The 26535-nt window shown below is 46.0% G+C and overlaps 3 protein-coding genes across 9 annotated transcripts; 2 read left to right on the top strand and 1 right to left on the bottom strand.

Moving 5' to 3' along the window:
- Window positions 1-1656: 1656 nt before the first annotated feature.
- GPS1 (G protein pathway suppressor 1) lies at window positions 1657-13577 on the bottom strand. 6 transcript variants are annotated; one of them, XM_086473780.1, is made up of 14 exons: window positions 13542-13577; window positions 10914-11006; window positions 9115-9301; window positions 7755-7926; window positions 7438-7573; window positions 7196-7273; window positions 6727-6787; window positions 6242-6327; window positions 5684-5778; window positions 4446-4551; window positions 4014-4094; window positions 3748-3885; window positions 3375-3509; window positions 1657-2618 (listed from the first exon to the last, which is right to left on the bottom strand). In XM_086473780.1, exons 1-14 carry the CDS (start codon window positions 13572-13574, stop codon window positions 2544-2546), a joined length of 1476 nt encoding a protein of 491 aa, XP_086329906.1. In that variant the 5' UTR covers window positions 13575-13577; the 3' UTR covers window positions 1657-2543. The 6 variants fall into 6 exon arrangements, with proteins under 6 accessions (XP_086329906.1, XP_086329905.1, XP_086329910.1 ...); XM_086473779.1 differs by having other exon boundaries at window positions 7755-7919; window positions 9120-9301; XM_086473784.1 differs by lacking the exon at window positions 3375-3509.
- Window positions 13578-14012: 435 nt separating this feature from the next.
- On the top strand, window positions 14013-21974 carry RFNG (RFNG O-fucosylpeptide 3-beta-N-acetylglucosaminyltransferase). 2 transcript variants are annotated; one of them, XM_086473874.1, is made up of 9 exons: window positions 14013-14161; window positions 14255-14450; window positions 15194-15242; window positions 15751-15853; window positions 16243-16396; window positions 17367-17455; window positions 17546-17711; window positions 19085-19170; window positions 19399-21974. In XM_086473874.1, exons 1-9 carry the CDS (start codon window positions 14013-14015, stop codon window positions 19463-19465), a joined length of 1059 nt encoding a protein of 352 aa, XP_086330000.1. In that variant the 3' UTR covers window positions 19466-21974. The 2 variants fall into 2 exon arrangements, with proteins under 2 accessions (XP_086330000.1, XP_086329999.1); XM_086473873.1 differs by having other exon boundaries at window positions 14013-14450.
- A 1031-nt stretch (window positions 21975-23005) lies between these two features.
- Window positions 23006-26403, top strand: DCXR (dicarbonyl and L-xylulose reductase). Its single transcript, XM_086473409.1, has 8 exons — window positions 23006-23063; window positions 23129-23226; window positions 23361-23515; window positions 24768-24810; window positions 25108-25207; window positions 25371-25435; window positions 25534-25651; window positions 26107-26403. The coding sequence occupies exons 1-8, from the start codon at window positions 23006-23008 to the stop codon at window positions 26208-26210; spliced, it is 741 nt and encodes a 246-aa protein (XP_086329535.1). The 3' UTR covers window positions 26211-26403.
- Window positions 26404-26535: the final 132 nt, after the last annotated feature.

Here is a 26535-nt window from a genome sequence, read left to right as displayed (position 1 = left end):
TCCCACAAAACTTCATCCACTGAATTACCTTGGTGATAACAGGGAATCACTGGAAATTCATTCTGTGAGTCACTATTTTCCCATTTATTATTTGGGAAATTACTTAGACATTTAAGGTAAGAAGAAACTTTCATTGGGGGGAAACTGCTTATGAATGCAAGTTAAACGGAACTATATCTGTGCTGTGTTATATTTCCTGACTTTAGGACTGTCAGGTAGTTAGGACTGAAGCAGGTGTGGAGCAATGTCTAGAAGAAATACACCCGGACAGCCCTGACTTGCATCGACAAGATCCTAAAGCAACAGCAGCTTCTTTCACAGGCTAAAGGGAAGAGTTACATGCCAGTAATTCTAAACAAAAGCATACACTGTGCTTGAACAGTACCAATGAACGAAGTAATAGAAGAAAAATGCTCTGTCTGTCCCAAAGAGGTTGTAAGCGTTTTTGTCTGGGGAGAAGAAACTGACCACCTCTGCCCCAGCTATGGAACTGCCTCAGACCACAGCAAGAGCTGGAAACTGCTGTTGCCACCTCATGGGCTCCGTGCTGACTGCCAAAGGGTATGTGCTTCCAGCTGCTTCTCGAGAGCGGACAAGCGCTGGTGTATGGAGGAGCAGAGACTCTCAAGTCAGCGTGCTGAAGACGTCCATTTACAACTGAGGATTCCTGCAGCCGAAAGCTTCCAGGAAGGAACAGAAGTAACCTAATAAAATCAAGAGAGTGGAAGCTGTGCATAAGCTGACAGGATGCACCTGATGCGGTTGCAAAGCCAACTTTACAAGAGCAGAGCATAAAATCTTTTCCTTAGGAATGGTATCAGTGGCCCATTGTAGGAAGAAAGCAAGAACGTTCAAGTAGCATTATAGGACTGAAAGCCTTTCCTTCAGCATGAGCAGAAGGCATTAGAATGACTTTCCCACCATTTCCACAAGGATGTACAGCAAATTACCTGAGGACTCAACTGGCCGTTGGTGATGCCTGACTCAATGTTCTTGATTAACGAGCTCTCTCCTTTCTCCCCTCTAAAATGGAGACTTTTTCCAAGCCAAATGGAAGCCATTTAATCAAAGACCTCACAGGAACTATTGCTTCCATTTTCAGTACCTAAGTCCTAAAAAGCACAGAAAGCCAGAGGGAGAGAGCATGCTGCAATTTAGCAGCTGTGCAAATGCAGACCAGGAATTTTGGTGCTAGAACATTTCCTCGAGTTGTGATTTCTTCACAGTTCATCCAAGCTACATCTCCAACCAGATCAGAAAGCAAAATACAATGGCTTACAAAACATCATAAAACTTAGCAAAGAATCAATGGCTTGAGATCAAAATACCTAAACCCCAACTTTAACACAAAACTCCAAATACTCAGAAGCTTTTTAATCCTGCTGTTTAATGCACTAGATAGAACAACTTATTTAAAAAAAAAAAAAGCATTAACACATTAACAGTAATATCTGTAGTCAGTTGCCAGACCAGTCAGGGCTGGATCAAAATTCTTAGCTTGCCTTATGGATTAGATGAATGCAAGGCTGCAGTGACTTCAGAAAATTCAGTGCATATCTCCTTTCATTAACACAGAACACATACACACCTGGGCTGCCACCTTTAATCCCTTTATAAAAGGAAAAGCAGAATAAATGCACTTGGAGAGCAGGCACCTAGATTGGCTGCTTTCAGCTCTTCCACAACAGGACTTGAGTGGTATTTTATTGCATTTATCCATGCTACTAGAAGCAACAGTTGCACACGTTGGGAAACCATCACACATGATGGCAGTAAGACTGGACAAGCGGCAATATTTGCATGAAGAGATTTACTGCCATGATAATACTGGACCCCAAAGCCAGGTCATGCGCAAGTGGGAAACACGTCAGGAAACAGGTCTTTGAAAACAGAGACCAGAGAGAAAGAACCTGGATCCAGGTAAACATAACATCCTAAAATAAAGGCCTGTGGCTGAATGCATGGAAGCGGTGCCATGTTTTCTGGTGTATGTGAAAAACCATTAGGAGTTTCTTAGAGGAAATCTCCTCTCCCATCAGGTCTCTTAGCTCCATAATTGAGAGCAATGCACTTACAAGTTTATCTGGAATAAACAGAAAGCTCAGCATTGCTCAGAATCAAGGCAATACTTTCAGGCCAGCAAAATTCATCTTAGACCATGCCTGTCCATTCAACTTAACACTAACTATTTTTGCAGCTTTGAAACAAGAAAACTAATAGCAGCTGAAAAACTCTCAAATCGGCGTCTGTATGAATAGCCTGACAGCTCTTTATGGAGTGGTGGAAGAAGGAGAATGGAGGAAGATGTTCTACCAAAACCGAAATGATGACCCATTGCAGGGATGCTGTTTTTAGAAAGAATTTCTTTTCAAGGAGAATTGAAGTTATTGGAATATTTGTATTATCCACCAACAGCCCTGACCCTCTCAATCTGAGCAAGAAGTGAGGGAGACAGGGACAGTTTGTGAAGCTCAGCAGTTAGTGGGTGAGACACTGGGTACAGTCCTGGAGGGACCATTTCTTTTGGTAGTGCACGAAGCTTTTCACATGTTGGTGCTCATCCTGGACTGGCTGTTAGCTGGAGTAAGCTCCCCTTGGCTACCTTCTCTCGGAGGAGACTGCAACAAGACCAAAACACATCCCAGTTAGTGATGTGTAAATATCCTGCAGAGTGCTTCCTGAGAGACCAAATGAAGCATAGGTGAAGCACAGCAGGATAACAGCGGGGGGAGAGCATATCCCCAACTCATAAATAATGACTGCTTTGTGTTTACAACCTCTATAGTTACAGTTCACAAGAACTGTCACTAAAAAAGTCAAACGAGAACTGAAAAGCCACTCTTATTTACTATGTACAAGGTGCTGTTGGCCCCAGAAGTTGAATCCTATCTGGCATTTAGTTATCACAGAAATTAATATACTACAGAATTTAACACATTCTGTGGCAGATGGCCTATCCTCCCTAAGGGCATTCTTTTGGAATGGAAGGAATACTTTTGCATCCTGGAAAGAATACTCCAAGCAATTAATGCATTTTTTAGTTCACCTACTAAAAAACATTACTTCAAACAATCTTTGTTTTGATAAGATAGAAGATATGTGTATGAAGATTTAGTCAGAATTAATTAGTTGGAATCACCTCAAGCATATAAACTTCAAAGGACATTCTGTGTTGTGCAAGCAGGACAATGCATTGGCTACGAACACTTGTTCCTTATATATTTAGGATTTACTATTGTAAGATTCGTCCAATCATGAGCACAATAAATCCATTCTCCTCCACAATCTTCAATTCACCAACTTTTATAGTTTCAGTTTTAAAAAAATTAAACATCTCAGCACTGTCTCAAAGTCCACACTTAACATGCCCATACCTTCACATGTATCTGGTTGCGCAGGACGGCAGCTCGCAGGATCATAGCTTTGGCACGTCGCTGAAACTCTTTGCCCATTAGTAAAGACTTCTCAAAAGTTGTGCTGCGCTGATCTACATCTCGAGCATAAAGAATCTGTAACCAATACAGAGAACTGTACACAGGAGCTATGACAGGGTTCCACAGCAGGAAGCCCTTTCTGCGCAGGAGAACAAAGCTGAGGTATCATGGAGTCTGAGTTTACACACGGACCAGCCCTACTGAAAATACCAGTCACAACAGCTGAATGCAACTTCAAAGTGTCCCAGAAGTGGAGAGTTTCTAGTCTTAGTACAGCTGTCCAGTCTACAATCTGTGGCTCAGATGCACTCACCTTACTGTGCGAGTCTATTCTGGCATTGATCAGTCCCTCCAGGATCAGCTGAGTAAGTTCATCTTCCAGAGCAGCCACTGTGGTATTGAAAGCAGTGGCCATCTTGCGCATATCTGCCGACACATAGGGGCTGAAGTACTAGGAAGAAGAAAATACTCAGTTGCCAAGTGTACTCCCTGCCCTCTGAAAAATCATGGGAAAAGCAATCACAAAAAGATGGCCTATCTCACTGTTCATCCACCCCTCCAGATTACAGGAACTATTACCTGGATAAGGGCACGATTTCGAATCTGGGTATAAAGTGTTCTGACATGAGGTGCAAGGTACATATCCAGCAGCAGGTTGTCCTGTGCAAAAAAAACCACACCAGAAGCTGAGAAGCAGCCTGGAAAAATATACTATTCCTACGTTGTGAAACATATATGTGTATATACTTAAACCTTAAGAAATTTACACTACAGCAAGACAATACCATAAAACAAGAATGAATAAAAGAACTAGCAATATATTTAAAAAGTTTATCATTTCTCCTCACCCTCTACGGCTAAACTTCTCCCAGTTTCCATTCAGCATCTCAAGAGACAGAAGACACAGAAGAGCTACTTTTAGTAGCTACTTTTATCAGTCCCTGCTTCTCACAAAAGGCTAGGCAAAGGCAACTTTTAGGGTCTGTTCTGCACTGCTCCCCTGCAACTCACCTTCATCTCATCCAGCATCTTCAGACATGAAGCATATTTAGATTCATAAAACTTGAAGATGATGTCACGAACCTGTGGCTCCAGCTCCAAGAACAATTTGAAAGAGCTACAGATAAAAGATGGCAGTGATCAGACATTGGAACCCACCACTTAAATACCCCACAACCCCACCCCACCAAGTTGCACGGTTACAAACCGTCACTATCATTTGAAGATTCCAAGAATTTACTCTCTAACAGACCAGACAGCCCATTTTCAGCAGGGCTGGGAGCCTGGGAAACAGAGAGATGCACACAGCATCAGAGCTGTGGTGAAGGCAGGCAAGACTTTTGGCAAACCAAGCAGCAGAAGTGTTTATCTGAACAAAACAAAAGTAATGAGTGGGAATAGGTCAAAATCAGGATACACCACCAGAAAACACAGACCACACCTGTGCATGCACTGTAGTCTGTGCTCACCAGCTTTGTGTTCCCTTTCAAAGCACAGCCTTCACTAACTACAGCATGCCACAGGCAGGTTAAGCACGCAACTATCTCAGGAAAATAACCTATCATAAGTGTGGGAGACCTTTGGGATGCACACTCTTTCTCAGCGCTCTCCCAATGCTCCATTATGGATTTCCGAACCTTGGGATCTCACCCTATGAATCAGTCAATAAAAAGGTCAGGGTAACAACCCTTTTTCCACATCAATTTAAAATTAGTGCTTCCATACACTTAGCTGACAGGAATTCAGAACCCTTTGAATTTAATCTATGACACACAGACATCCATTTTCTTCCAAAGACTATAACTCTCTTAACCTTGTATTTGTCATACTTAGATTATGCTGCAAGTTGTATTAACAATTATTAAATTTTATTAATATGATTTAACATACACCAGAGCAAGTGGTAACATGAAGGCAAATTATCTTACAGCTGCCTTCTGTAGGGCTCTACCCCTCTGATTTCATATCTGATAGGGACCACTGACGGAGAGAGAAAATTGGGTTGTGTAGCTATTGGATTTGACCTGGGTTGGAAACTTACATTACACCATGAATACTTCCGCTGTGATTAACCACTGTGTTTTAGACAGTGAAACATCACTTAATGCTAAAGTCAAACCAAGGCTCAGTGATTCTTTCTCTCCTGTATGAGAAAGCTATTACTCCTGCCAGAATCCACCCTCAACCAAAGCCCATGTCCCAACAGATGTCCATACATACGTACACACTCCTCTCAAGGCATCACTTACCTGCTGGAGATAACATTTCGTTGCAGTTCCTGACGGTCAAAAGTAGCAAGGGCACAGAGACCACCATACACAGCCACATTGCTGGGAGATAACAGCTAGAGAGAGAAAGAGCTCTCACTGACTACTAAAATGTCAGAAGGCTGGAATTAAGTATTCTACCCCAGGCCTTCCCTTCACACAGTCACAAGATTAGTCCTTGTCAAAGGCAGTGGAACCACTCAGCATACTCTCAGGCATTCATCCTGAAGAGCAATTGCCCACTGCTGAGAGAGCAGAAACGAATTCCAACAGCTGGTCTTTTGACTGAGCTACACAGATACGCAAATTTCACAGGTAATTCCTATGTGATCTAGAGTAGATCATTAGAGACCCCAAGAACAGAGACTTTTTTTAAAAAAAACAAACACCCACGCCCTACCTCCGCCGGCCAGTTCACAGCACCACCAAACTACACAGCAGTGCTGTGAGAATAACTACAATATCCAAATTTTACAACCTAATACTTAGAAGAATTACATGCCCTCCAAGACCTACACACAGCTCCCTCTTGGTCCTCACCTCAGGAAAATCACAGTGATCAAATGATGCCAACAAGAAGCACTTTGCTGCCTGTTTGTACTTCCGAGCAGCTAGTTCAGCCAAGCCTAGGAACCAGAAAAAGTTAGTCCTTTGTTTATGACAGCACACAAATTAGGAGAAATTGCAAAATCCGGGGAGTAGGATAGGCCCCCCCAGGGTTGCTAGTGCCTTCACTATCGAAGTGAAATGAGACTCTCAGACAGTATCTAGCATCCTTTGAACTATGTTGACTCACACTGGCATCCTTTCTGAAGAAACTTTGGGAGAAGAAAGAAACAGCAAAAACAAGTCAGCAGTTCCATCTCATCAGCTTTATTAAATTTTGTATTTCTGGTGAGAAAATACAAAGTCTGTCAAATCTGAGAGAAAAAATAAACCAAGCCCAGTGTTGTCAAAGAGCCCTATGGACAGCTAACAGGCAGAAAGATGGGCAGACAATACAGGAAGCTGAAGGATTCACTCACCTGCTGCACATTTCAGTTTGGTGAGAATTGCTTGTGTCTGGCTGTCTCTTTCTCCTCTTTGCTAAAGGATAAGAAAAAGCAGTAGTGAGCGAGCAGTATGAAAACCTTTTTGCTTACAACTGTCCTTGGGATATTTCATCCTAATAATTAACTTCCAAATCTCAACAGCAAGATAACTTCATCTTATTTGTCTTGGGAAATATGGCAAGAACTGAGGATGGGAAGTCTCTGTTTTTATCATCAGTCAGTCTTCCTACACACATATCATGGAACAAAAGCAACAATGAATCCCAAAAGAAACAGTATAGCAGCCAAGGAGGCTGGATTAGAGGAAGAACAAGTTGACTGTAAGATGAAGGGAGTCTTAGAGAGAGCAAGTCGTAAAAGGGGAAAAGAAGAAATTATTTTACAAGTTTTGGAGATAGAAGACAAAGGGAAAACTCATGCAAGTTAAAAAGCAGGACCTTACTTCTGCAATTTCTGGTGTAGACTCAGCCTTGCTTACATAGCTCAGAACATGAGACCAATTCTGGAGGTAGACACTGACCTGTAGAGAGCCAGAAACAGTGTAGAACAGGCATGGATAAACGGTGTTACTTAGACAAGCAGCATCATTGCAGGCACAAGAGATGTAACCAGAGCAAAGTACAGGTGGACTTTACAGCAGATATCAGAAAGACACCAAGTACCATTTCCAGCAAACCTTCCTACCTTGATGACATTGAGACACATGTTGATAACATGTTTAGCACTGGTGCAGTAATCACGGGCTCGCGAGTAACACTTGAGAGCGTTGCTGAGGTCCCCACAGTCAAGGTAATGATCACCTAAGTCATCATGGCCTCTCCTGGAGCACAGGAATTAAAATACCAATGAACCGTGTGCTCCAAAAGGGACATAGTCAGTTTGTTCCGAACAAGTAACTCGACACACTGACCTAAGGCACTGAATGCAGCTGACATCCTGTGTTAGGTGCCTGGAGGAGCAAAATGCTCTTCCTTGCTCCAGCAGAGCCTTCTGCATCTCACCTGATACTCTCCTTGATGGAGTTCCCTTTGTAATTTTTCAGATCTGTGTCGAGTTTCTCCAGTTTAAGAAGAGCTTTTTTGCGTGTAGCTTCGACCCAAGCTGTGTCAAGAGGTGGGGGTTCAATTCCACTATCAGGGACAGCATCAGGCGTATTCTGCAGCTCTCTGAGAGGAAAGAGTTTGAATGGGGCTATTACGCTGCAAACCTTTCAAAACAGAGGTCTGCTAAGTACCTGGCACTGTTACCCTAACAAACAGTACTGCATACACAAAATAGACCAAAGAGAAAACAAGGATGGTGGGGAAAAAAAAAAAAAAGACTGCTAAGATTTCCCATGAAAACAGTAACATAAGCATCACAGAAGTTTACAAATTCTTCTCAAAATTATCCTAATGATCTTTTGCAGCTATTTATGAACAAGGAAGTCATTGCTAATTTTAAAGAAACAACTTGCTCTATAAATCAAATGAAAGCAGGTTAGTAACAGTGCCGCAATGAATTATTACATTCTATGAAAGTATTTAATGACTCTAAAGAGTCATTGGATCCAATCAAACATCTCTGTATGGGCCACAGGGTGCACGTGATTATGAGCTCTCTCTCCAGCTACACTGCAATGGCTCGGTAGCAAAGCTACACTGTACTGATACTATCCAGCTTCTTTTTCCATCCAGCTTAGATCAACATATCTACTTGCACTGAACTCACTTTCCAATACTCTAAACAGAAAAACACATTCTGGGGTTTTTAGGTTTCTGGTTTTGTTTTACCAACAGGGCTTGTCACCTATAAGAAAGCAATGGACATACTGTCACAGTACGCAGTAAAAACTCCCAGGGCAAAACAGACAAGAAATCAACAGACATTCATATCAACAAAAATAATGGGAAGACAGGGAGCGTGGATGGCTAAGTGGAGTATCAAATGCTACCCCTAACAGCAAACCTGTGGTTGGGGGAAGGATAAAAACCGAACCAAAACAAGGCAAGCAGTTTGATAAGGTTTTCAATTTATTTAATTAAGAGCATCTAGAAGAGGTTTCATCTCCATAATGTACCTAAGGAAAGACAACTGTGTTCATTAATATTTGAAGCAGTTGCAAGGACTAAACTTTCCTTAATATTCCTACACCTGTAGCCTTTTAAAGCACTAAGACTTCAGAATGAGATAAAGTCTTCTGTGTTTAACCTTTTTAAAAAAGCATGAGATCTTATGCCTGAACACACACATTTCACTGCTATCAAATTCTAAGGGCATGCACATTTTGCATAAGGAACATGCTAGTACTACATGCAAGGTCCCCCATTGTGGCATATCGGTCTTAAGTCAAAAAAGCTCCTGAGGTTCCCATGATCTCTTAGTACCTGGTGGCCTCAGACAACTTTCTGTGGATTTCTTCGTACACATCAACATTGAAAGTTCTCTGGACAAATGACAGTGCCATCTTGAGAGCTTCCACCCGCAGCTGTGGGCAGTGATCAGCAATAAACTGCAGCCGCTCAATTCGCATCAGACCACTGTAGCTGGACGCATACTGCTCCAAATCCTGCAAACAAAACTTGGTCTTAGAAGGCGAAGACAGCAACACTGAATCAGATTTTCTAAACCAGATGTAGTTTTTCCTTGAAAAATACTTTCCGTATGACAATCTGCATTCTTTTGCTCATACTGACTTCTTAAAACATCTCCCTTGAGAACAAAAAGGGTCTCTTATTCTTGAGGAAGGATCTGAGGTTTAAATTCTGAACACTTAACAGATTTTAAGCCCTGGGGTGGAGGGGTAGAAGATGAGCACACAATGGCTAGTAAAGATGTGATACAGCATTGCAGGGAGATTTCCTGAAGACAGAAGTATACGTGCGAACAACCACAGTACAATGTTCAGAGCAGTCAAGCACTCAGGCAGCAGGAAACACTAGGTTCAGGCTGCCTGTCCACTTTCAATACGCACCCTGTGTCATGCCTGACTCGCTCACCACTGCGTGTCTAAATTAAGATACCGCTATAGATGTCACGGTAGCATTTTCTAACATGATTCTTGCCTGATTTGGTGCAAGAACGATCTTGCTCTGAGACTGAAATAGGACTGTGTGCACTGAAAATCTGTATTTAGGACTCCTGCTTTATTTGCTACAGAACTTGAAAAATAAAAAGGCAAGAGCGTTCTTTCTTCCACAGTTTCATGCCAGATGGTGCACAATACTCCTGAAATCACTGAGTAACTTCACTTTACTCCTCAGCTCTTTCAATGTCCAAGGGGAATTATGGTCCTTCACATCACTTACAGTGAAAAGAAAATCTCAAATTTTTGTGGAACACTTAGATGCCATAGTAATAACAAAGGCATAAAGATCACAACGTAATTGCTTCATCACTCTAGCTTTAGAACAGAACAAAATGCAACGAAAACAAGGTCATACACTGAAAAAAACCCAAAACCAACCAAAAAAAAACCAACAAAAAGAGGGCTGTGCAGTGAACAGTGAATAACGATGTGACAATTTTTATAAGGCACGGGGACAAGAGGAACAAATTAAAGCTTCAGAGGTTAAGTGAGATCCAAAGCTTCCTAACTGAATGTTTTCATTTGCAATTTTAATGTTGCTTTAACTTCTTTCAATTAGCATTTTTGTTCTCTTCTGCAACACTCATCTCTCACTGTTAGAGCTGATACATAAAAATTGGCCAAAATCTCAAACTACTAACTAAAAATTGAAAAAATTGATATAAGCAAATACAGCCTTTCATAACTCTACAGCTCTGTGGCCTTTAGCCAGTTTCCAAAGGATCAAACAATGAAATAATTCTATCCTTATTACATACTTGAAGCACCTGAGCCTTGCTCCTCAAAGAACAAGCCTCCAAGTAAAGGAATGATGTCTCTGTAAGTAATCAGATATGTACTAAACCATTTCAGAATGGAAACTGTGTCAAACAGGCAGCACGTCACAAAACAGCAATTCCTCCTTCAACTCAGAAAGTGCAGCAGAGGTCAGTATGTGACAAGCAGCTACAGAGGAGGTCACTGCTATTCTTACCCCACCTTGCTTTGAGGAGAATCTATTAATCTCTAAGTAACAATTTGACAAGAAGAAAATGAGGCAGTTTTTCAAAAACTTTAAAGAAATGTAACCCACTGACCCTCAATCGGCACATACCAGAGTCGGGTTCTCCACCACATAGTTGATATCAGGTGCATTTTGCTGATCTTCTTGTGGATCTACGTCAATCTGCATGGGCTCTACTGCACCCTAGAACAGCAAAATGAGGCAGAAGTAGTTTATTTCATCTGAGCAGGAAACAACTATGTGATTCAAACTATTAAGGACTTACTTAAATATACATTAAATTTTAAAAATGAAAAAACACTCCTCAGTCTTTAGACATGTTCAGGAGTTTTCTCTAGTGACACCACTATTCAGCACAACGCTTTGTCTAAAACAAGCAGCACTAAAGCTCAGCTCACACTTCGCACAGGGTGTTTTATTTTGTTTGGTAGATTACCAAGCAAGAAAGCGAAGGGGTCAATAAATCTGATTCTACAAAGTATCCCAGGCATGCATGCTAAATTCCAAATGACATTCCACTTCTCTTCCTTGGGCAAGAGCAGGCATTAACACTCAGCTCAAGAAGCTCCAAAAGCCAAGAAGTACCCAAAAAACTCACCAGAACCTTTCAAAGCTGCTTAAAAGCAACTTTTTTTTTTTTTGGGGGGGGGGAGGAAGATGACAACTGTTATATTTTTAAAAGTATTAAGAACTCCAAAGTACAGAATGCAGAATGGCAATTCCACGGTTTCTAACAAATACTGAGGGAAAAATTTACCTGCACTGCAAAAATTTACCATCAGTTGAACTATCCTACTCTAGTTATCCAAGGTAGATTCTCTCTTGCAGGAACAACAGAATTTTATTCTCCCGGTATATCCTGCACTGCTTTGAACGAGCACAGTGACCTCAGTATAACTGCATCAATACAATACCCGTGCAAGTTCCCATTTAAGACCAATTTACTATGCAGTCCCACAAACAAAACTGGTACGTTAACACAAAATTCTTTTCCTCCTCTAAGTCAAAAGTGTGCTGAACATTCCCCCTAGGTATTACTGACTTAAACTCAGGAAAACCAAGCTGAATGTCTCCTTATAAAATGCTGAATGCACACAGATACTACCACAAGCAATACCCGATTTGGGGTAAATCACATGAGTGGACCTTAGAAAGGACAAGAATGCCAACTACCTTGCCCCCACCAACACTGAAGTAATTCCATGTTTTTGTTGATTTTGCTGTCTGTTAACAAATCAAAGATAGAGGGGTTTTGGGGTTGGGTTGGTGGTTTTGGGGAGGTTTTTTTTTGTGAGGAGGAATAGGGCAGATCTATGTTGCTCAACTCTAAAAACTGATGAATCTTGTATTCACCCAGAGCCAGTTTATTCTTCCACAGACTGGTATGTACCAAATATGCACGTATCTCGACACTGATGTGAAATCTCCCAAAATCTGAAGTAAAAGCAAGTAAAGCATAAAAAAGTTTGTTTTCTAGTTTGTCATTCTCTGCATGAAGGAAAGGGAGGGAGTTTGAGTGTCCAGATCACCACTGAGGAAAACTGGGCATAAAAACATTTAAATCACCATATATTGAGATCGTTACTTTTTCATTTTTATCTACCTTATCTCTTTTCTTATATCACAAACACTAAGTGTCAGGGTTGCTTTTTTTAGGCTGTTTGCCTACCATAGTAAAAACCTGATATCAACTCCTTAGAAATCAGCATTACAGAAACTAACAGTAACTCCCAATGGTGGAACAGAATGATTTGTGTCCTGCTATGCCGGTAGGCTGTACTCTGCATTTCTCTCAATTCCCAGAAAACAAAAAACCACAAGTGGGCTGGAAGTCCCACTAGGACACACAAACTCAGATATTTTCAAGCTAACTCTTTATTTTGGAAGGAAGATGCAAAGTTTATTCAAGAACTACTCACAAAGCAAATAAAATAACGCTCGCTCCCCAAAATTTTCTGAGCCCCAGAGGGTACCGTGTTGGAAGGTACCTCACAAGGCCTCGTACACGCTGATCAGCTGGCACTCAAGCTGAAGTCTCCTGCTGTACTCGGGAGGAAGAGTGCGCCCTGCTGCTGGAGGGGGTGCAGTACAGATCTCCCACTGATAAAGCTGAGCTGGATGATGAACTACCCCTGACCCTGTACTGACTTTCCACACCCCTGACACTGACAAGGAACCTGCCGGCTGCTAAAGGGAAGAAAATCATTAACTAGCAAAGGGGTCGCACCTGCGCGGTCACCGAAGGTCCAGGTTCGGTACACCGACCCGCTCTGGGCTCCTGCGGCTTTCCCCTGTACCGCAGACTCTCAGCTCCTCTTCATCCGCCTCCTCCCTACGCCCTCCTCTCCTACCCAAGCCCTACCTACACCACGTACAACGCGAAAATCGAGCACGGGGGCCGCTACAGCGGCGGGGGGCGCCGCGGGTGTCGGCGGACTCTCGGCTGGGCGCTGCTCCTCGCGAGCGGCGGCGGAAGCGACACAGACGGACCCGGCGGAAGGGCGAGCGAGCGAGGGCCCGGGGGCGGCCGGGGGCGGCTCCCCTTCCCGCGAGGAACCCGCGGGCGCGAAGCCGCAGGGGAAGGCCGCACCACGCCACCCGGAGGCCGCGGCGGGGCCGGGCCGTGGCAGGGCTGGGCCGCGCTGTCGGGGGCCGCCCGGGAGGGACACCGAGCGCGGCGGCGACGGGATGGGGTGGTGGGCGGCAGCTGTCCCGTACCTGCAAGTTAAAGACCTGGACGGGCAGCGGCATCCTCCCCCTCGCGGCCGCCACTTCCGGCTGACCTCCCCACCTCTCCGGCTGGCTTCGCTTCCACTTCCGGGTCGCGGGGCGCCGCTAGACCGCATCCGACAGGTGAAGCCCTTAAAGGGGCCGCGGCCCGTCTCGCCTCTCCCGCCGGCGCACAGGGCGGCGGCGCGGGCGGGGCGGGGCTGCACGGGGCTCTCGGCGCGTGCCCGCGCTAGCCGGGTCGCGCCGCCTGGGCGGCCTCCCCCGCGAGTCAGCGCGGCCTGGAGTGCCCGGGCGCTCCCTTCCTCCGGCCGCGGGGGCTGCTGCCGCTGCCGCCTCCCGGGGGGCGGGGGGGAGCCGGCCGGCCGTCAGGGTCCTGGTACCGGCCCGCCCGGAGCCGCCGCCCGCCCACGGGGCCATGAGGTGGCCGCGCAGCTCGCCCGGGGCCCGCGGGCCTGCAGCATGAGCGGCTCCTGCCTGGGGCTGCGCAAGGCCTGCTTCCTGCTGTCCGTCAGCGCCGCTGCCCTCCTCCTCCTCCTGCTGCCGCGGGGGCAACTCCCCGCCGCGCCCCGCCGCCGCCCACCGCCCGCCGCTGGGCCTAGCGGGCCCCCGCCGCAGCGGGCGGACCCCGGGGGGAGCGGCGCGCTCGGCGCGCGGGCGGGCTCTCGCGGGGAGCCGGGCGGCGGGCCGGGGGCCGGGGCCAGGGCGGGCGGCCGGGGCGGAGGCCTCGCCGGCAGCCCGCAGACTGCACGGCAGGGCCGCCTTGGGTCTGCCGGGGGCTCGGCCAGGGAGAGCCTGGAGCTGAAGGACATCTTCATCGCGGTGAAGACCACGAGGAAGTACCACAGGAGCCGGCTGGACTTGCTCCTGCAAACCTGGATCTCCCAGGCGAGGGGACAGGTGAGGCTTGGCCCGTGGGCTGGGCGGGCGGCCGGGAGCCTCGTCCCTCTGCTTTTCCGGGCAGCCGCTGCGTTTTGTCACCGAGTTTTCCCTTGCGGGCGTTACAAGGCTGAGGAAGGTCGTCGACAGAAACAGTTGGCTGGCTTTTGTGTGCCTGTGGAATATGCTACATGATAGCGAAAGATTCCTAGTGCTGATGCATCTAAGCTGATACTTTGGTCTAAGTAGTTCAGCGACTTAGGTTTTTCCGCAGAGCAATGGAGAATTTGTTGCCTTGTTTGGGAGTTTCAGTCCATTTGAGCACACTAACACAATTTTGTCCCGCATTTGGGACAAGACAGTGTTACCACCTGGCACTTTCCACCTTTGCTTTTAGCTTGCGTAGCAGCTGCGCATGACTCCTAGTCAGAGAGAGGAGGTGAAGTTGCAGAGGGTGGTACCACCGAAAAAGACAGTCATTCCTATGTGGAAATTGGTTGTCTGTACCAAGATATGAGGAGAGTAAAATCTTGGATGCTTTACTGAAATGAGACTCCTGTGGCTTGCAATGCAAAAACTTCTCAAATAAGGCAAGGGCTGAAGTTGCTGGGGTTCTCTCCACCACTGCTCCCCACCCCACTCCCAATGGCTGCTGTGAGATAAACTAAAAGACAAAACATTCCGAATTGTGACTGCGATTGAGCAAGGTTGAAATTAGTTTCTGAAATTCTCAAATGTGGACACACCATTTTTGTCCTCTACAGACATTTATATTCACAGACTGGGAGGATCGGGAGCTACGCCTGAAAGCAGGTGAGCAGAGGTGCATGCTGTCTAATAACTGAGTTTTGTTTCTGTCGTGCTTTCCCTGGAAGTCCTTATTTCATGCTGTACAAGCAATCGGGGAAGTTAAGGAGAAAAGGGAGAAAAGTTCTCCTTTCACAGGAGAATACGCCGTTCCTACTTACCACCTTGACAAGATGCTTGGAACTTCCTGAATACTGGGTTCACCTTTGCACCCACTTCCTTCCTGTTAGTAAGCTTAAGTCTACGTGGTCCCAAGTTATATTAGGTATTTCCTTTGCATACAGTCTTGTGGCAGTATTTATATACCCTGTGCTCACACGTTCTATGTGCTCTACAGCTTGCATGCCATATGCATAACCCATGAGCCCTGCCTGTCCTGCACTTTACTCTCCATGTGTGCACCATATGCACTTCAGATGTACAGTATTAGAGCCAAATGTGCACTTCTTTTGTAGTCTTTTTTTGGACTACACATGCTTCTAAAACCTGAGAGGGCTGATCTTTATTTTTCTAGGGGATCACATGATCAACACCAACTGTTCTGCTGTCCATACCCGGCAAGCTCTCTGCTGCAAGATGTCTGTGGAATATGATAAATTCCTGGAATCTGGGCAAAAGTAGGTGAAACACGTTGTTCTGATTGACTTTGTTTCTTCCAGTTCTGTGCTCACAGGAAACTTGAGTAACCTTCTCTGCTCAAGTAAGGAATGCGGCATTAGCTAAAATGTGGTGATGAGCATAGGGAAGGGAGCACAGCATGAGGCCATGTTTATAAACAAGCATCATCCGAAAGGTGAAAAGGATGATAATTTGAAGGGGGTTATTAATTTCAGCCTTTTTCCAGAATTAGGATCTGTGGGTACTTTCAGCTTCCAAATTCTGTAATTCAGGACAACGGGAAATACTTTCTGCTCCAAGCCTGAAAGACTAAGACTCAGCTGTAAACCTATAACTCATTTCTTTTTCACTGCTGTGCAGTAACTTTCTTGTTTTGTTTTGTTTGAAGATGGTTTTGCCATGTGGACGATGACAACTATGTGAACCCTCGGACTCTCCTGCGGCTCCTATCTGCCTTCTCACACAGCCAGGATGTCTATGTGGGGCGACCAAGTCTGGACCATCCCATCGAAGCAGCTGACCATGTCCAAAGTGATGGATCAGTAAGCAAGCATTGCAGTTAGTCCGAGAGACATCCTGAGCTTCTAAGCTTTTAAAACCTTGAAAGTTCATAGGATTCCCCCATAAAAACAAGCGATTTCATCTGCAAACAATGAACCTGGCACTGGTCACTTTCAGAGACAGGGTGCTGGGTTAAACGAACTTTCGATCTGACCTCATATGCATGTTTCTCTTCCTTTACTCATACATTGGTGATCTCCCTCACACTGAGGTGAGTAGGGCCTCCCCACCTTGGCTCTTGTCTTTTCCCTTCATGTTTTTGGGAGCAGTGTTTTGGGGTTTGGGGTTTTTTGCTTGCTTGTTCTGAGACCAGTATCACATTGTCATCATCTTGAACCAACCTCAGATGGGTGACAAATGCTCTCTGGGTATATAAGGTGTTTCCAACAGCTGAATGGTTAGTAGGTGTCCAAGAAGTCGGAGCAAACATGTCTCAGTCACAAGATACATGTGCTAAAGGACAAGTCCTCACCAGGTTGCCTATACTGACAGGCCTAAAGATAAATCAATCTGCTGGCCAGAAAGTCAGTTACAAAGCAGCTTGTTAGGGAAGACTCTGCACAACAAAATAGTCTCCTTGGACAGGGAACCAAGTGACTAATGGACCACCTTTGATTTCCTTGGGAACGCTGAGCTGGCTGTGACCCTTGGCTAGAATGACAGGGAACGGATGGAATTGGGTAGGAGTGGGTCTGTAGTTTCCCATTTCATGTGTGCTACCTCAGTTATGCTAACTCGATGGTTCTGTCAGTTCCAGGATAGAGTTTAATTTGAGAGAACAGCTACCTGGGCTTTCAGCAGCCTAAAGAAATAGGAATTAACCTATAGTTTTATTCTGACTCAAGTGCAGTATGTGATATCCAGTAGAACCTCGAGTTCCCTGCCCTGCCCAGCCAAATGGAAAAAGCTGATTATCAGTAACTACTGTGTGTTTTTCTTGTTGCTCTTCAGAAGACAACCGTGAAATTCTGGTTTGCCACAGGTGGAGCAGGGTTCTGTATCAGCAGAGGTCTTGCCCTGAAGATGAGTCCCTGGGCCAGGTAAACACTGTTCCTAGCTGAGCTCCATCAGTATATGTTTGGTAGGCTTTGAAGCGTATTTCATCTTGTCTTCTATGCTTTGTCTTACAGCCTGGGTAATTTCATCAGTACTGCAGAAAGAGTGCGTCTTCCTGACGACTGCACTATTGGCTACATCATTGAAGGGCTGCTGGAGGTAAAGCTGCTGCACAGCCCGCTGTTCCATTCCCATCTGGAAAATCTGCAGCGACTACAAGGCGAGTCTGTGCTGCAGCAGGTAGGGTGAAGCCTTGTGTCCTGTTCTTGTAATTACACCTCAATCTGATCAGAAAGAATACTCTCCATAGACTTAGCACTCTTCAGCAAAGAAGGATGTCTGCAGACTTGCTGAGCTGTGTCCTGTACAATACCTTCATTTAGGTAAAAAGCATACTTTCACCCTAGCCAATTAGGTCATATAGCTGTGCCCTCCTTTGGGGACATATTCTGCTACCTTAAGCCTAAATACGGTGTTCCCCATCTCCTTCTAAACTCTGACTTTCCATGAGCCACAGCAGCAGCAAGTGTAGGAGGTGGCAATATTTAGTTTGCCTGCCACATGAAAAAGGTATTTCTGTCTTTGCCCAATAAAGTCTCAGTCTTAATTCATGCTGTTTGAGAAGACTAGTGTTGCAGCTATAGCAAGTGCTTCTTCAATAACTAAGACACAGTTAAATAAATGATCACTTTTAAGAATAACTTGTCTGAATCTCAAAAAACTTAATGTTTCTTAGGAAAAAATCAAGTAGTTTTTTAATTGCTGGAATACGTTTTTACTCATGGGCAGTAGATGGAGCTGTAAGGCTATCCAGAAGCTTTGTCTGCCTCTTATTGTTTGTCACCATGGAAAAAAATGAGCGTGTGGTTTTGCCCCTACAAACTGCTTGGTTATATTTTCCTGGCAATTGTATTAGGCAGCAGAAATGTACACTTGGGGGCAAATTCCAGCATGATGTAAACTCCTTCATGTTAGTGAATTTAGCTGTAGGCTGAATACAGCCTTTCATTGGCAATCGTTTCCCTGAGACTCTAACAGCTAACCCCAAATCCAGGAAATCTGCAGTTAGAAAGAAAATATGTCTTGTACCTGGCACCTGGAAAGTTCTTAAAACAGTGCTTGTGTGGAAGAATCACACTGAATTGGAGTTCCAGAGATGTAAATTTTGTTGCCAAATGTCACATGGAAGTCCTTTGCATGCCGTTTAACATCCAAATGTTTCTGTTTTCCCTCTGTGCTAAGACACTAGTATTGCAGACTTCAGGCAGCGTCTGCTGAGGATGAGCATAGACTATTTAGTGAAGGTACGGACATTAGCAGGCTTAACGCCCTTACAAAGCTTAAAATTGTCCTTCAGGGCAATGGAACTTTTGGCTCCTTTGCTTACTCTCCCACATGGCCTTTAGGTGAGCAGTGGTCCATTTGCTAGCTACCATCCAGTCCCAATAATTGCTTATGTCAAAACTAACCACTATTTTTCAAATGTAATCCACCATTCAGATTAGACAGGATCCTTGGAGCCTTTCTTCATACCTCATTAATAATCCTGCTATCCCCACTCTTGTTTTTCTGCATTAGTGTTACAATTTCTGAATATTTATTTGCTTTTACAGGTAACCCTAAGTTACGGGGACCCTGAGAACAAACACAATGTTGTGAGCGTGGGAGGAGTGTTTGGCCTCCAACAAGATCCAACCCGGTGAGTGTCCAGTTCCAAAACAAGATCTCCCTGCCTTGTTCATGTTTATCAACTGTAAGATGATCAGACCCACTAACAGGGCTGTTTTCTCATGTCAGCTCTTGTTGCTGTGCCCAAGGCAGGTAGACCCACCCTCTCTGCTCTATTAGACTGCTGTGTATTCAATGATAGTACATTCTTTGTATGGAGAATTCCAATCTAATATTTTCCTTTTTTTTTTCTTCATAGATTTAAATCTGTCCATTGTCTGCTCTATCCTGACACGATTTGGTGCCCTGCTAAGAAGATGTCATAATTCTTGACCCACCCTTCTGTGATACCTGTACCTTACCTAGTTTGCATAAGACAGGAGTTGAGGTGGACACTTTTGGTGGGTTCTTTCTTCTTCTGGGAGACAACCAGAGGTACCTACAAAGGAGGTAAACAGACTCTCATTTACAAAAGCAAGAAGGTGTGGTTTGTTCAGCTGCAGCCTGGGACATTTCAAGAAGAATCCTTGTTCTTTTGTCCAGTGGCTCTTCCTATGACTACAGTCATATGCATATGAGTCACTTTATGCTTTTTGGCAAACACAGTACTTGGAATGATAGCATTCTTACTACTGTTGGGGGCTTTTAGAGGCCATTGTCTTGAAGCTGGAGTGCTATAGCAGACTGTAGTCCCCATGGTGACAAGAGAGGGGAAGTTTTCATTCGTCTTTCTTGAACAGAATTATTTAAGAGCTTCTGTGGCTTGCCATGTTAAAACTCCACGTCTGGGCTGGAACAGGGTCTGTTTGTAAACACCATAAATCCTATAATCACCAGGGTAAAGAAGGCTGAAAGCCTTGGTCATGGGAAAACCCTGTGTAAGGGTAAGCTTACTGAGGATAAGAGTTGCTTACAGTGCACATTCTCCCCTGTAGTCCATGTGTACCTCCCATGGAGGTGATTGTCAGACTTGGCTCTCTTACCAGCTGAATTGCAGTGGTTGTTGATTATGATGGTGGTCTGCCAGGTCCAAGACTATTCCCTTGATATTTGATACTGAAGAAATATTTGCCAGACTAGATAGTAATCATTTCTCCTGTTTTGCCCATAGCAGGTTGTATGAGCTAGAGCATGCTTGCTAGCTGATGAAACATGCCGTTTCTGAAGTTGTGCTGTATCTTTTGCTGTCTGTGAGGGAGGAGGAATGCTAGATAGCTGTAATGCCCTGAGGAAGTTTTTGATGGTATCATTTGAGGACCTTTTAATTGTATGACTCTGGTTATTCCACTTCAGCTTCTTCAGATAATCTTTTGATTACCTTAAGGTCTAGATCAGTGTTTATTTTTACTCTGCTTCCTAATGTTTCAATAAATAGTCTATGTGATGACTGAAAGGAGACTGCACGCTCACACAAAGGCAGAAGTTCAATGCTGTAGCAGTATCACCTGCTGCTGCTTTTTAAATAATGTAAGCTAAGTTTTGAAAGTGGAAGAAATAGGGCTCCATGTGTTTATTTTTCTGTTAGCCCAAACCTTGGCCATGTGCAATCCCTACCTGACATGAAGAACAGCCTAAAAGTGACTGCAAAACCACTGTTCGCTCTCAGAAACTCTTCAGAAAATACTTTGTGGTTTAGCGCTAGCGTTTGAGGCTGAATTAAGGGGAGAAGAAGAGAATGACATTGTATAACCTGGAACTATGATTAACAGCTAGAACGTGGACCTAGCAAAAGCTTCAGATTTCTAACAAGCTGTGCTGAGCTGTAACTGTGGACTTCAGCTTATTGCTTAGCTTCCTGCCATTTGAAAAGTGGTATAATGTAGACAAATGCCTGCAGTGTATTCAAGTATGAAACTTAGCAGAGGTGTCAGCCTCCTGAAATACCCTTTTCCCTGCACTCTTTTTTTTTTTAAGACAAACCTTTCAGCATTTACCTAGGTAGGTTGTCCTCTGTGCATGACTTCAGTTAATTCCACTGAGGAGCAAACAAGCTGACTGCTACTTGCTACAGTCCTGCAGCTCATTCTTAAATTTCTGCTTTCCTTTATGTCTACTAAGATGACCTTGAGGTAGGGGAGTAAGAATGCTGCAGGGAATTGAATCAAAGTCCAGCTAGCACAGTGGCTGTTCCACAACAGGTACACTTGTAGCATGTCAGCCTGTTAGAGAAAACAGAGGAGGACTTGTGGAATAGTAGGTTACGGTATGCTGTACCTCTTTATTAGGTCTGCTTACTAGAACTGAGGCGTCCTGTGGTGTAATGATTTGTCTTTAATAGATCTGGAGATTCCTGGTGTCTATATAAATACTTTTTTTTTTTTAAACACTTGTTAGGTTCTCGTTTTCAACCCCCTGTAGCAGTAAGCTGTGAAACTTCATGAGCTTTTGATGAGATTTTGTCTTCAAACACTGATTCTGAACTCTTCTGTTGGAGCTTTTCTTCCTCTTCCACTGGTAGCAGCCTCTTGTAAAGATGCTACAGACAGCATGGGCTGGGTAGTGATTTTGTGGCAAACTGCAGTTCAAAAATGACAGCACTTAATATGGATGGCAGCAAAACTGACTAGTGGCACACTGTAGTCACTGGTCACCCTCAACTAGGTGTGCCAAAGAGGCAGTATACTCTAAGCTGGCAGGGTGTTTATTAAACTGAAAAAGGACCACATTCGCATGCCTGGCAGTACAGAACTGCTCAACATGTTCAAGCTGCTTTTAAGGTTTCTTGTGTTGACAATGCAGTAGGCTGTGTGGCTGGATCAAAATGCAGCTTTTTAATCAAACTACTGGCTCACACATACAGTGATTCTTCTACAAAATAAATATTTAAATGTCAAAGCGTGTGTTTTGTTGTGTTTCCTGCTATGTTCTCTACAAAAATGGACCATAAACCCTGTAATCCAGGAAACTACAGCCTCCTGTCAGGCTCTTGTGATGCCAAAAGGCCAAAAAGCATGTGAGCTAGATGACTTGGCTGTGCAGATGAACAAATATGGATGAGAAGAATCCTTGCAGATGGTGATTAACATAATAAAAGAATTCAAATAAGGAATAAGTTAATTGTTGTAAACTTGTCTCAACACTTTGCTGTTCTGTTTCTGCACTTACTAAATAGGCCTCAGGAGCTCTTGAATTTAAGAGTCCTAAGGAAGCAACACCTGAATTTGGTGGTATTGCAAACAGACCCATTCATAATGGTTTGTGCTCCTCTGCTGTTACACGATGCCAGCTCTGCAAATGCTGACGGTCACTGGAAGTAAACGGTGGTGCAGTAGCTTATCTATGACCTCTTAACTTTATCTCTAGCCTGTTTTTCTGTTGTCCCTTCCAGCATACTGCTGTTGTCACACAGGTGCTGTGTGAGAGATCCTGCATGCCTAGGTCCTCAGAGAAGCAGAGCCCATGTACTCGCAGCCGTTTTTCTAGGCAATGACTGTTAGACTAAAGCTGTCGAGAGTCTTCATCAGCAACTCCAAGGGGGCAGAGAAGGCAGGTCTTTTCATCTGGTAAAAAGCCTGGTTTTCTGTGGTCTCTTACTATGATACTCAGTGAGAATCGGAGCCAAGACAATTAATCTCTGCCCGTCTCCTGCTGTGTGAGCCCGGAAATGGCTTCTTGCTGCGTCATCTCGGGGGAACGAGGGGCTGCAGCAGGGTGGCCCTGCGTTCCGACCTGCTTGCAGCTGCCGTGGCTACGAGGCGGCCCGGCCTCCAGCCCCCGGCCGGGGACGCGGAGCCGTGCGGCGCCAGCGCGGGGCAGATCCCGCTGCCCGCCCCGACCCTATCAGGCCGCCCCGCTCCCGGGCCCCGCCCGGCCTCGGCCCCGGCCCCGGCCCGGCAGGCCGGCCCCGGCCGCAGTCCGCCCACAGCATGGAACCGCATCTCGGCTTCCGCGGCCGCCGGGCCCTGGTGACTGGAGCTGGCAAAGGTGGCTGGGCGGCGGTCGGGGCCGGGGCGGGGGCCGGGCCCGGGGCTGACGCCGTCTCCCCGCAGGGATCGGGCGCGCCGTGGCCGTGGCGCTGAGCAAGGCCGGGGCCCGCGTGACCGCGCTGAGCCGCACCGCGGCGGACCTGGAGAGCCTCGCGCGAGAGGTACCGGAACCCCCCCACCCCCGGGAACGGCCCGGCCCGGCCCTGCCTGGGGACGGCCGCGCCTGGGATCGTCCTGGGCCGGGCCTGCCGGCTCCCCCGCGACCCCCGACCCACGGAGGCCGCCCTCGCCGCAGTGCCCTGGCATCGAGCCCCTGTGCCTGGACCTGGCCGACTGGGACGCCACGGAGGCGGCGGTGGGCGCGGCGGGGCCCTTCGAGTTGCTGGTGAACAACGCGGCCGTGGCGGTGCTGCAGCCCTTCCTGCAGGTGACGCGGGAGGCCCTGGAGCGGTGAGTGACCCGACCGGGACCCCGGCCCCGGCCCGCCGCTCCCGGCCGCGCCCTGGGCCCGCGGAGGAGCGGCGCTGCCCGCCGAGCCTTGGCGGGGCTGCAAACGACAAAAATGGTGTCAAGGCTCTCCAGAAACGGGTGCCTCTTGCGAAGGGAGCAGCTGGTGCAGAGGCACCAGACGGACACACGTGCTTTTAGAAATGCCGAACGTTCACTTTCTCCATGGTTTGTTGAGTGTTACTGCTTATATCTGCTTTCTTTTCTTTACTGTGCTCTCATCCTTTACATAATCACCTTTCGCCCCTTAAACATCAGAAGGAAACCCAGTAAAAAAAAAAGCACTGACGCTATTCCACACCGAGTAGCCAGAACCTGCCATTTCCTCTCCTGGATGGTGGTGGTGTTGCACGCACCATCCAGCCTGCAGGGAGAGAAGAGTGCCTTCTGCTGTTCACCAAGCTCAGAGCTTCCAGTCCAGCTCCCACTCTGTCTCTGTTAACTTGAAAGGCAGTTGTTGATAATACAGATAGCGAGAAGACAAAGCCAGGTAAGGTGGTATAAAACCAGCATGGTGGGAAATTAAATTTGCATACTGCAAAACCATATTTTTCTCTGAAAAGATCCATAGTTCAGCTGAGGGGGGGGGGGGTAAGCTTTAGGATACAGGATATGGTGAGTCTACTTCCTTCTGAGAAGATGGGTCATGCTTTGTCTCTACGTTAAGAAGGGGCTACAATAACGGATTCATTTGTGACTAGAACATAAAATGTGTGGATTCTACCAAGACCGTTCTGCAGAACTAGCAGGTAAAACCCTGACCAAGGAAGAACTATGTGGCAAATAGAAGAAAAGCTGCTTCTACCCACCTTATAGCAGATTTGCTATTTTAAAACCATGTGAAGGGCTCGACTGACTTGAGAAGAGTCACTGGCTGAGGTCCAGGGTCCCCTATTTAAACTTTAATAGAGGAACTACATTAGTCTGCTAAAGAACAGAGTCCTGCTCAACATGTGTTGATGCAGAAGTGCACCTCCCCCGCCCCCCCCTAAATAGCTTACATCCAGTGAATGGTTTATTGCTGAAAGACTCATCATTCCTGCTAGCCAGTCAGCTTGGCATTTCTGTCCATGTTCTGGAGTATCGCCAGTGTTTCCAAGATACCGGCAGCACTTGTCCTCTGCTGTCTCCCAGAACAACAACTCTCTGGCCTGGGCTGCAACCATTATAACTTTCAAATTTGATTTATTTGTAGGTCTCTTGATGTGAATCTTGCGGCTGTGCTTCATGTATCCCAGGTGAGGAAGAATTGTCACTGCAGTTGTCTCCGTGTGGTGACTAAGTTGTTCTACACAGCGGAGAGACATGTCCGCTAAAGGGACTGTAATCCAAAGTTATCCTGACGTGTGCGTACAGCCCCCTCAATCTATTGCTTTGACACTCTCTCATAAGTTGGAGGCAGTGAGGACTTACTTCCTCCGGATGTTTTTGCTCTTTTGGCTACCGTAATAGCCCAGCAAGATTCCTGCTGAATGAAATAATGATTTCTCCTGTTACGATTCTGGCTTCCCTTTTTTTCTCCCTCCCACTCCCAGATTGTTGCTCGGCAGATGATTGCCCAGGGAACGCCGGGTGCTATTGTGAACGTCTCTAGCCAGGCATCTCAGCGTGCTCTGCGGGATCACGCTGTTTACTGTAAGCATGTGTAGCTTTAGCAGTGCCCCTTTAATTTTTGACTAGCTGGAGACCCGCAGCCACCAAGCTGCTGGCTGCCAGTTCTGGGCAGTGAAGTACTTCTGTGTGTTGCAGACCAAGTGCTATGCACTTAAATGCCTCCTGTTCTTCCCTTCTCTTGAAGGTTCCACAAAAAGCGCTTTGGATATGCTGAGCAAGGTAATGGCAATGGAACTGGGACCCCACAAGGTAGGATTCTTCCCGAGAGAAAGAAAAGTGTGAAAGCTGAACCTGAGCATTTCCTCTCCGAGCCGTCTGGTTAGATTGTTTGTTGCTCTTGGTCCCAGATCAGGGTGAACACTGTGAACCCCACAGTGGTTATGACTGACATGGGGAGACTTAATTGGAGTGACCCTCAGAAATCTGCTGCCATGATTAATCGGATTCCGCTGGGAAAGTTTGCAGGTCAGTAGTGTAGGTTTGTGCGAGGCTGGGCTCTTTCGCTGTATCCAGGCCTCCCCTCTGACTGCCATCACAGCCACAGGTACCTTGCTGCTTTTGTGGGCAAAGCCACGACTGCTGAATGGCTGTGGCTGAATTCCTGAAGCATTTGATGAGGACAGGGTGAGAATCAACCTCGTCTTCCCTCTTCTACAGCCTTGGCATCCTAGGACAAGTGAAATGCACTTTGTTGTTCATAAATAGGACTGGGAGGGCAGCATGGGTCTTGCTGTGAACTAAGTATCATTTGATTGCAACAAGGGCTTTCTGATGTCCAGCTCTCAGCCATGCTGTCCTGTGTACTGCATCAAGCACAGTTCACGGGTCGAGATGTTTCCTTTCTCTGATTACGTGTAGAGGTCAAAGGCATACCTTGTTTTTCTAGTGCAATTTGAGATGTTCTCTGTGTTTGATTCCAGAGGTGGATGATGTGGTGAATGGCGTTCTCTTCCTGCTGAGCGATAAGAGCGCTATGACAACTGGCAGCTCACTGATGGTCGATGGGGGATTTCTTGTCTCCTAAGATGACGCCTGCCTTTCACACCTGGCCTTAATTTTCATACTAGTACTGCATAGATGTAAACTGGATAGAAAACAAGGACACGGACCCAGTCTTGCTGGAGAAGAGGGGCAGCAGGGCTGTAATCTGCATGAGATGTGAGGCAGAAAGTTACCTTTAGAGGGCTACTATACAATAAAGCTCACATACGCCGTCATGGAGAATGTTTATTGCACCAAATAAGGTTTTATCTTGTCACTCTACATGATGATTAGAAATTGGACCTGTCTTTCTTCCAACCCTATCCCCCGCCCCAACCCTTCAGAAGCTCTCCCTGTTCCATCTGAAT

This window comes from Leptosomus discolor, chromosome 15 (genome assembly GCF_034619465.1).
Source record: "Leptosomus discolor isolate bLepDis1 chromosome 15, bLepDis1.hap2, whole genome shotgun sequence".
Taxonomy (NCBI): Eukaryota; Metazoa; Chordata; class Aves; order Leptosomiformes; family Leptosomidae; genus Leptosomus; species Leptosomus discolor.
The sequence above is the reverse complement of the archived record's forward strand: the minus strand, read 5'-3'. Positions and strand labels throughout refer to the sequence as shown.

What these genes read in the sequence shown, in the direction of transcription:
- GPS1 (XM_086473780.1), bottom strand. Translation starts at nt 13,574, where the DNA reads ATGCCGCTGCCCGTCCAGGTCTTTAACTTGCAG. An exon ending in TGTGTCTCAATGTCATCAAG is followed by an intron (nt 7,274 to 7,437) that starts GTAGGAAGGTTT and finishes GGCTCTCTACAG; the next exon opens with GTCAGTGTCTACCTCCAGAA. An exon ending in GAATAGACTCGCACAGTAAG is followed by an intron (nt 3,510 to 3,747) that starts GTGAGTGCATCT and finishes TATTGGTTACAG; the next exon opens with ATTCTTTATGCTCGAGATGT.
- RFNG (XM_086473873.1), top strand. Translation starts at nt 14,013, where the DNA reads ATGAGCGGCTCCTGCCTGGGGCTGCGCAAGGCCTGCTTCCTGCTGTCC. An exon ending in AAGATGAGTCCCTGGGCCAG is followed by an intron (nt 17,456 to 17,545) that starts GTAAACACTGTT and finishes TTTGTCTTACAG; the next exon opens with CCTGGGTAATTTCATCAGTA. An exon ending in GCGAGTCTGTGCTGCAGCAG is followed by an intron (nt 17,712 to 19,084) that starts GTAGGGTGAAGC and finishes TTGCTTTTACAG; the next exon opens with GTAACCCTAAGTTACGGGGA.
- DCXR (XM_086473409.1), top strand. Translation starts at nt 23,006, where the DNA reads ATGGAACCGCATCTCGGCTTCCGCGGCCGCCGGGCCCTGGTGACTGGA. An exon ending in TGGAGAGCCTCGCGCGAGAG is followed by an intron (nt 23,227 to 23,360) that starts GTACCGGAACCC and finishes CCCTCGCCGCAG; the next exon opens with TGCCCTGGCATCGAGCCCCT. An exon ending in GCGGGATCACGCTGTTTACT is followed by an intron (nt 25,208 to 25,370) that starts GTAAGCATGTGT and finishes CTTCTCTTGAAG; the next exon opens with GTTCCACAAAAAGCGCTTTG.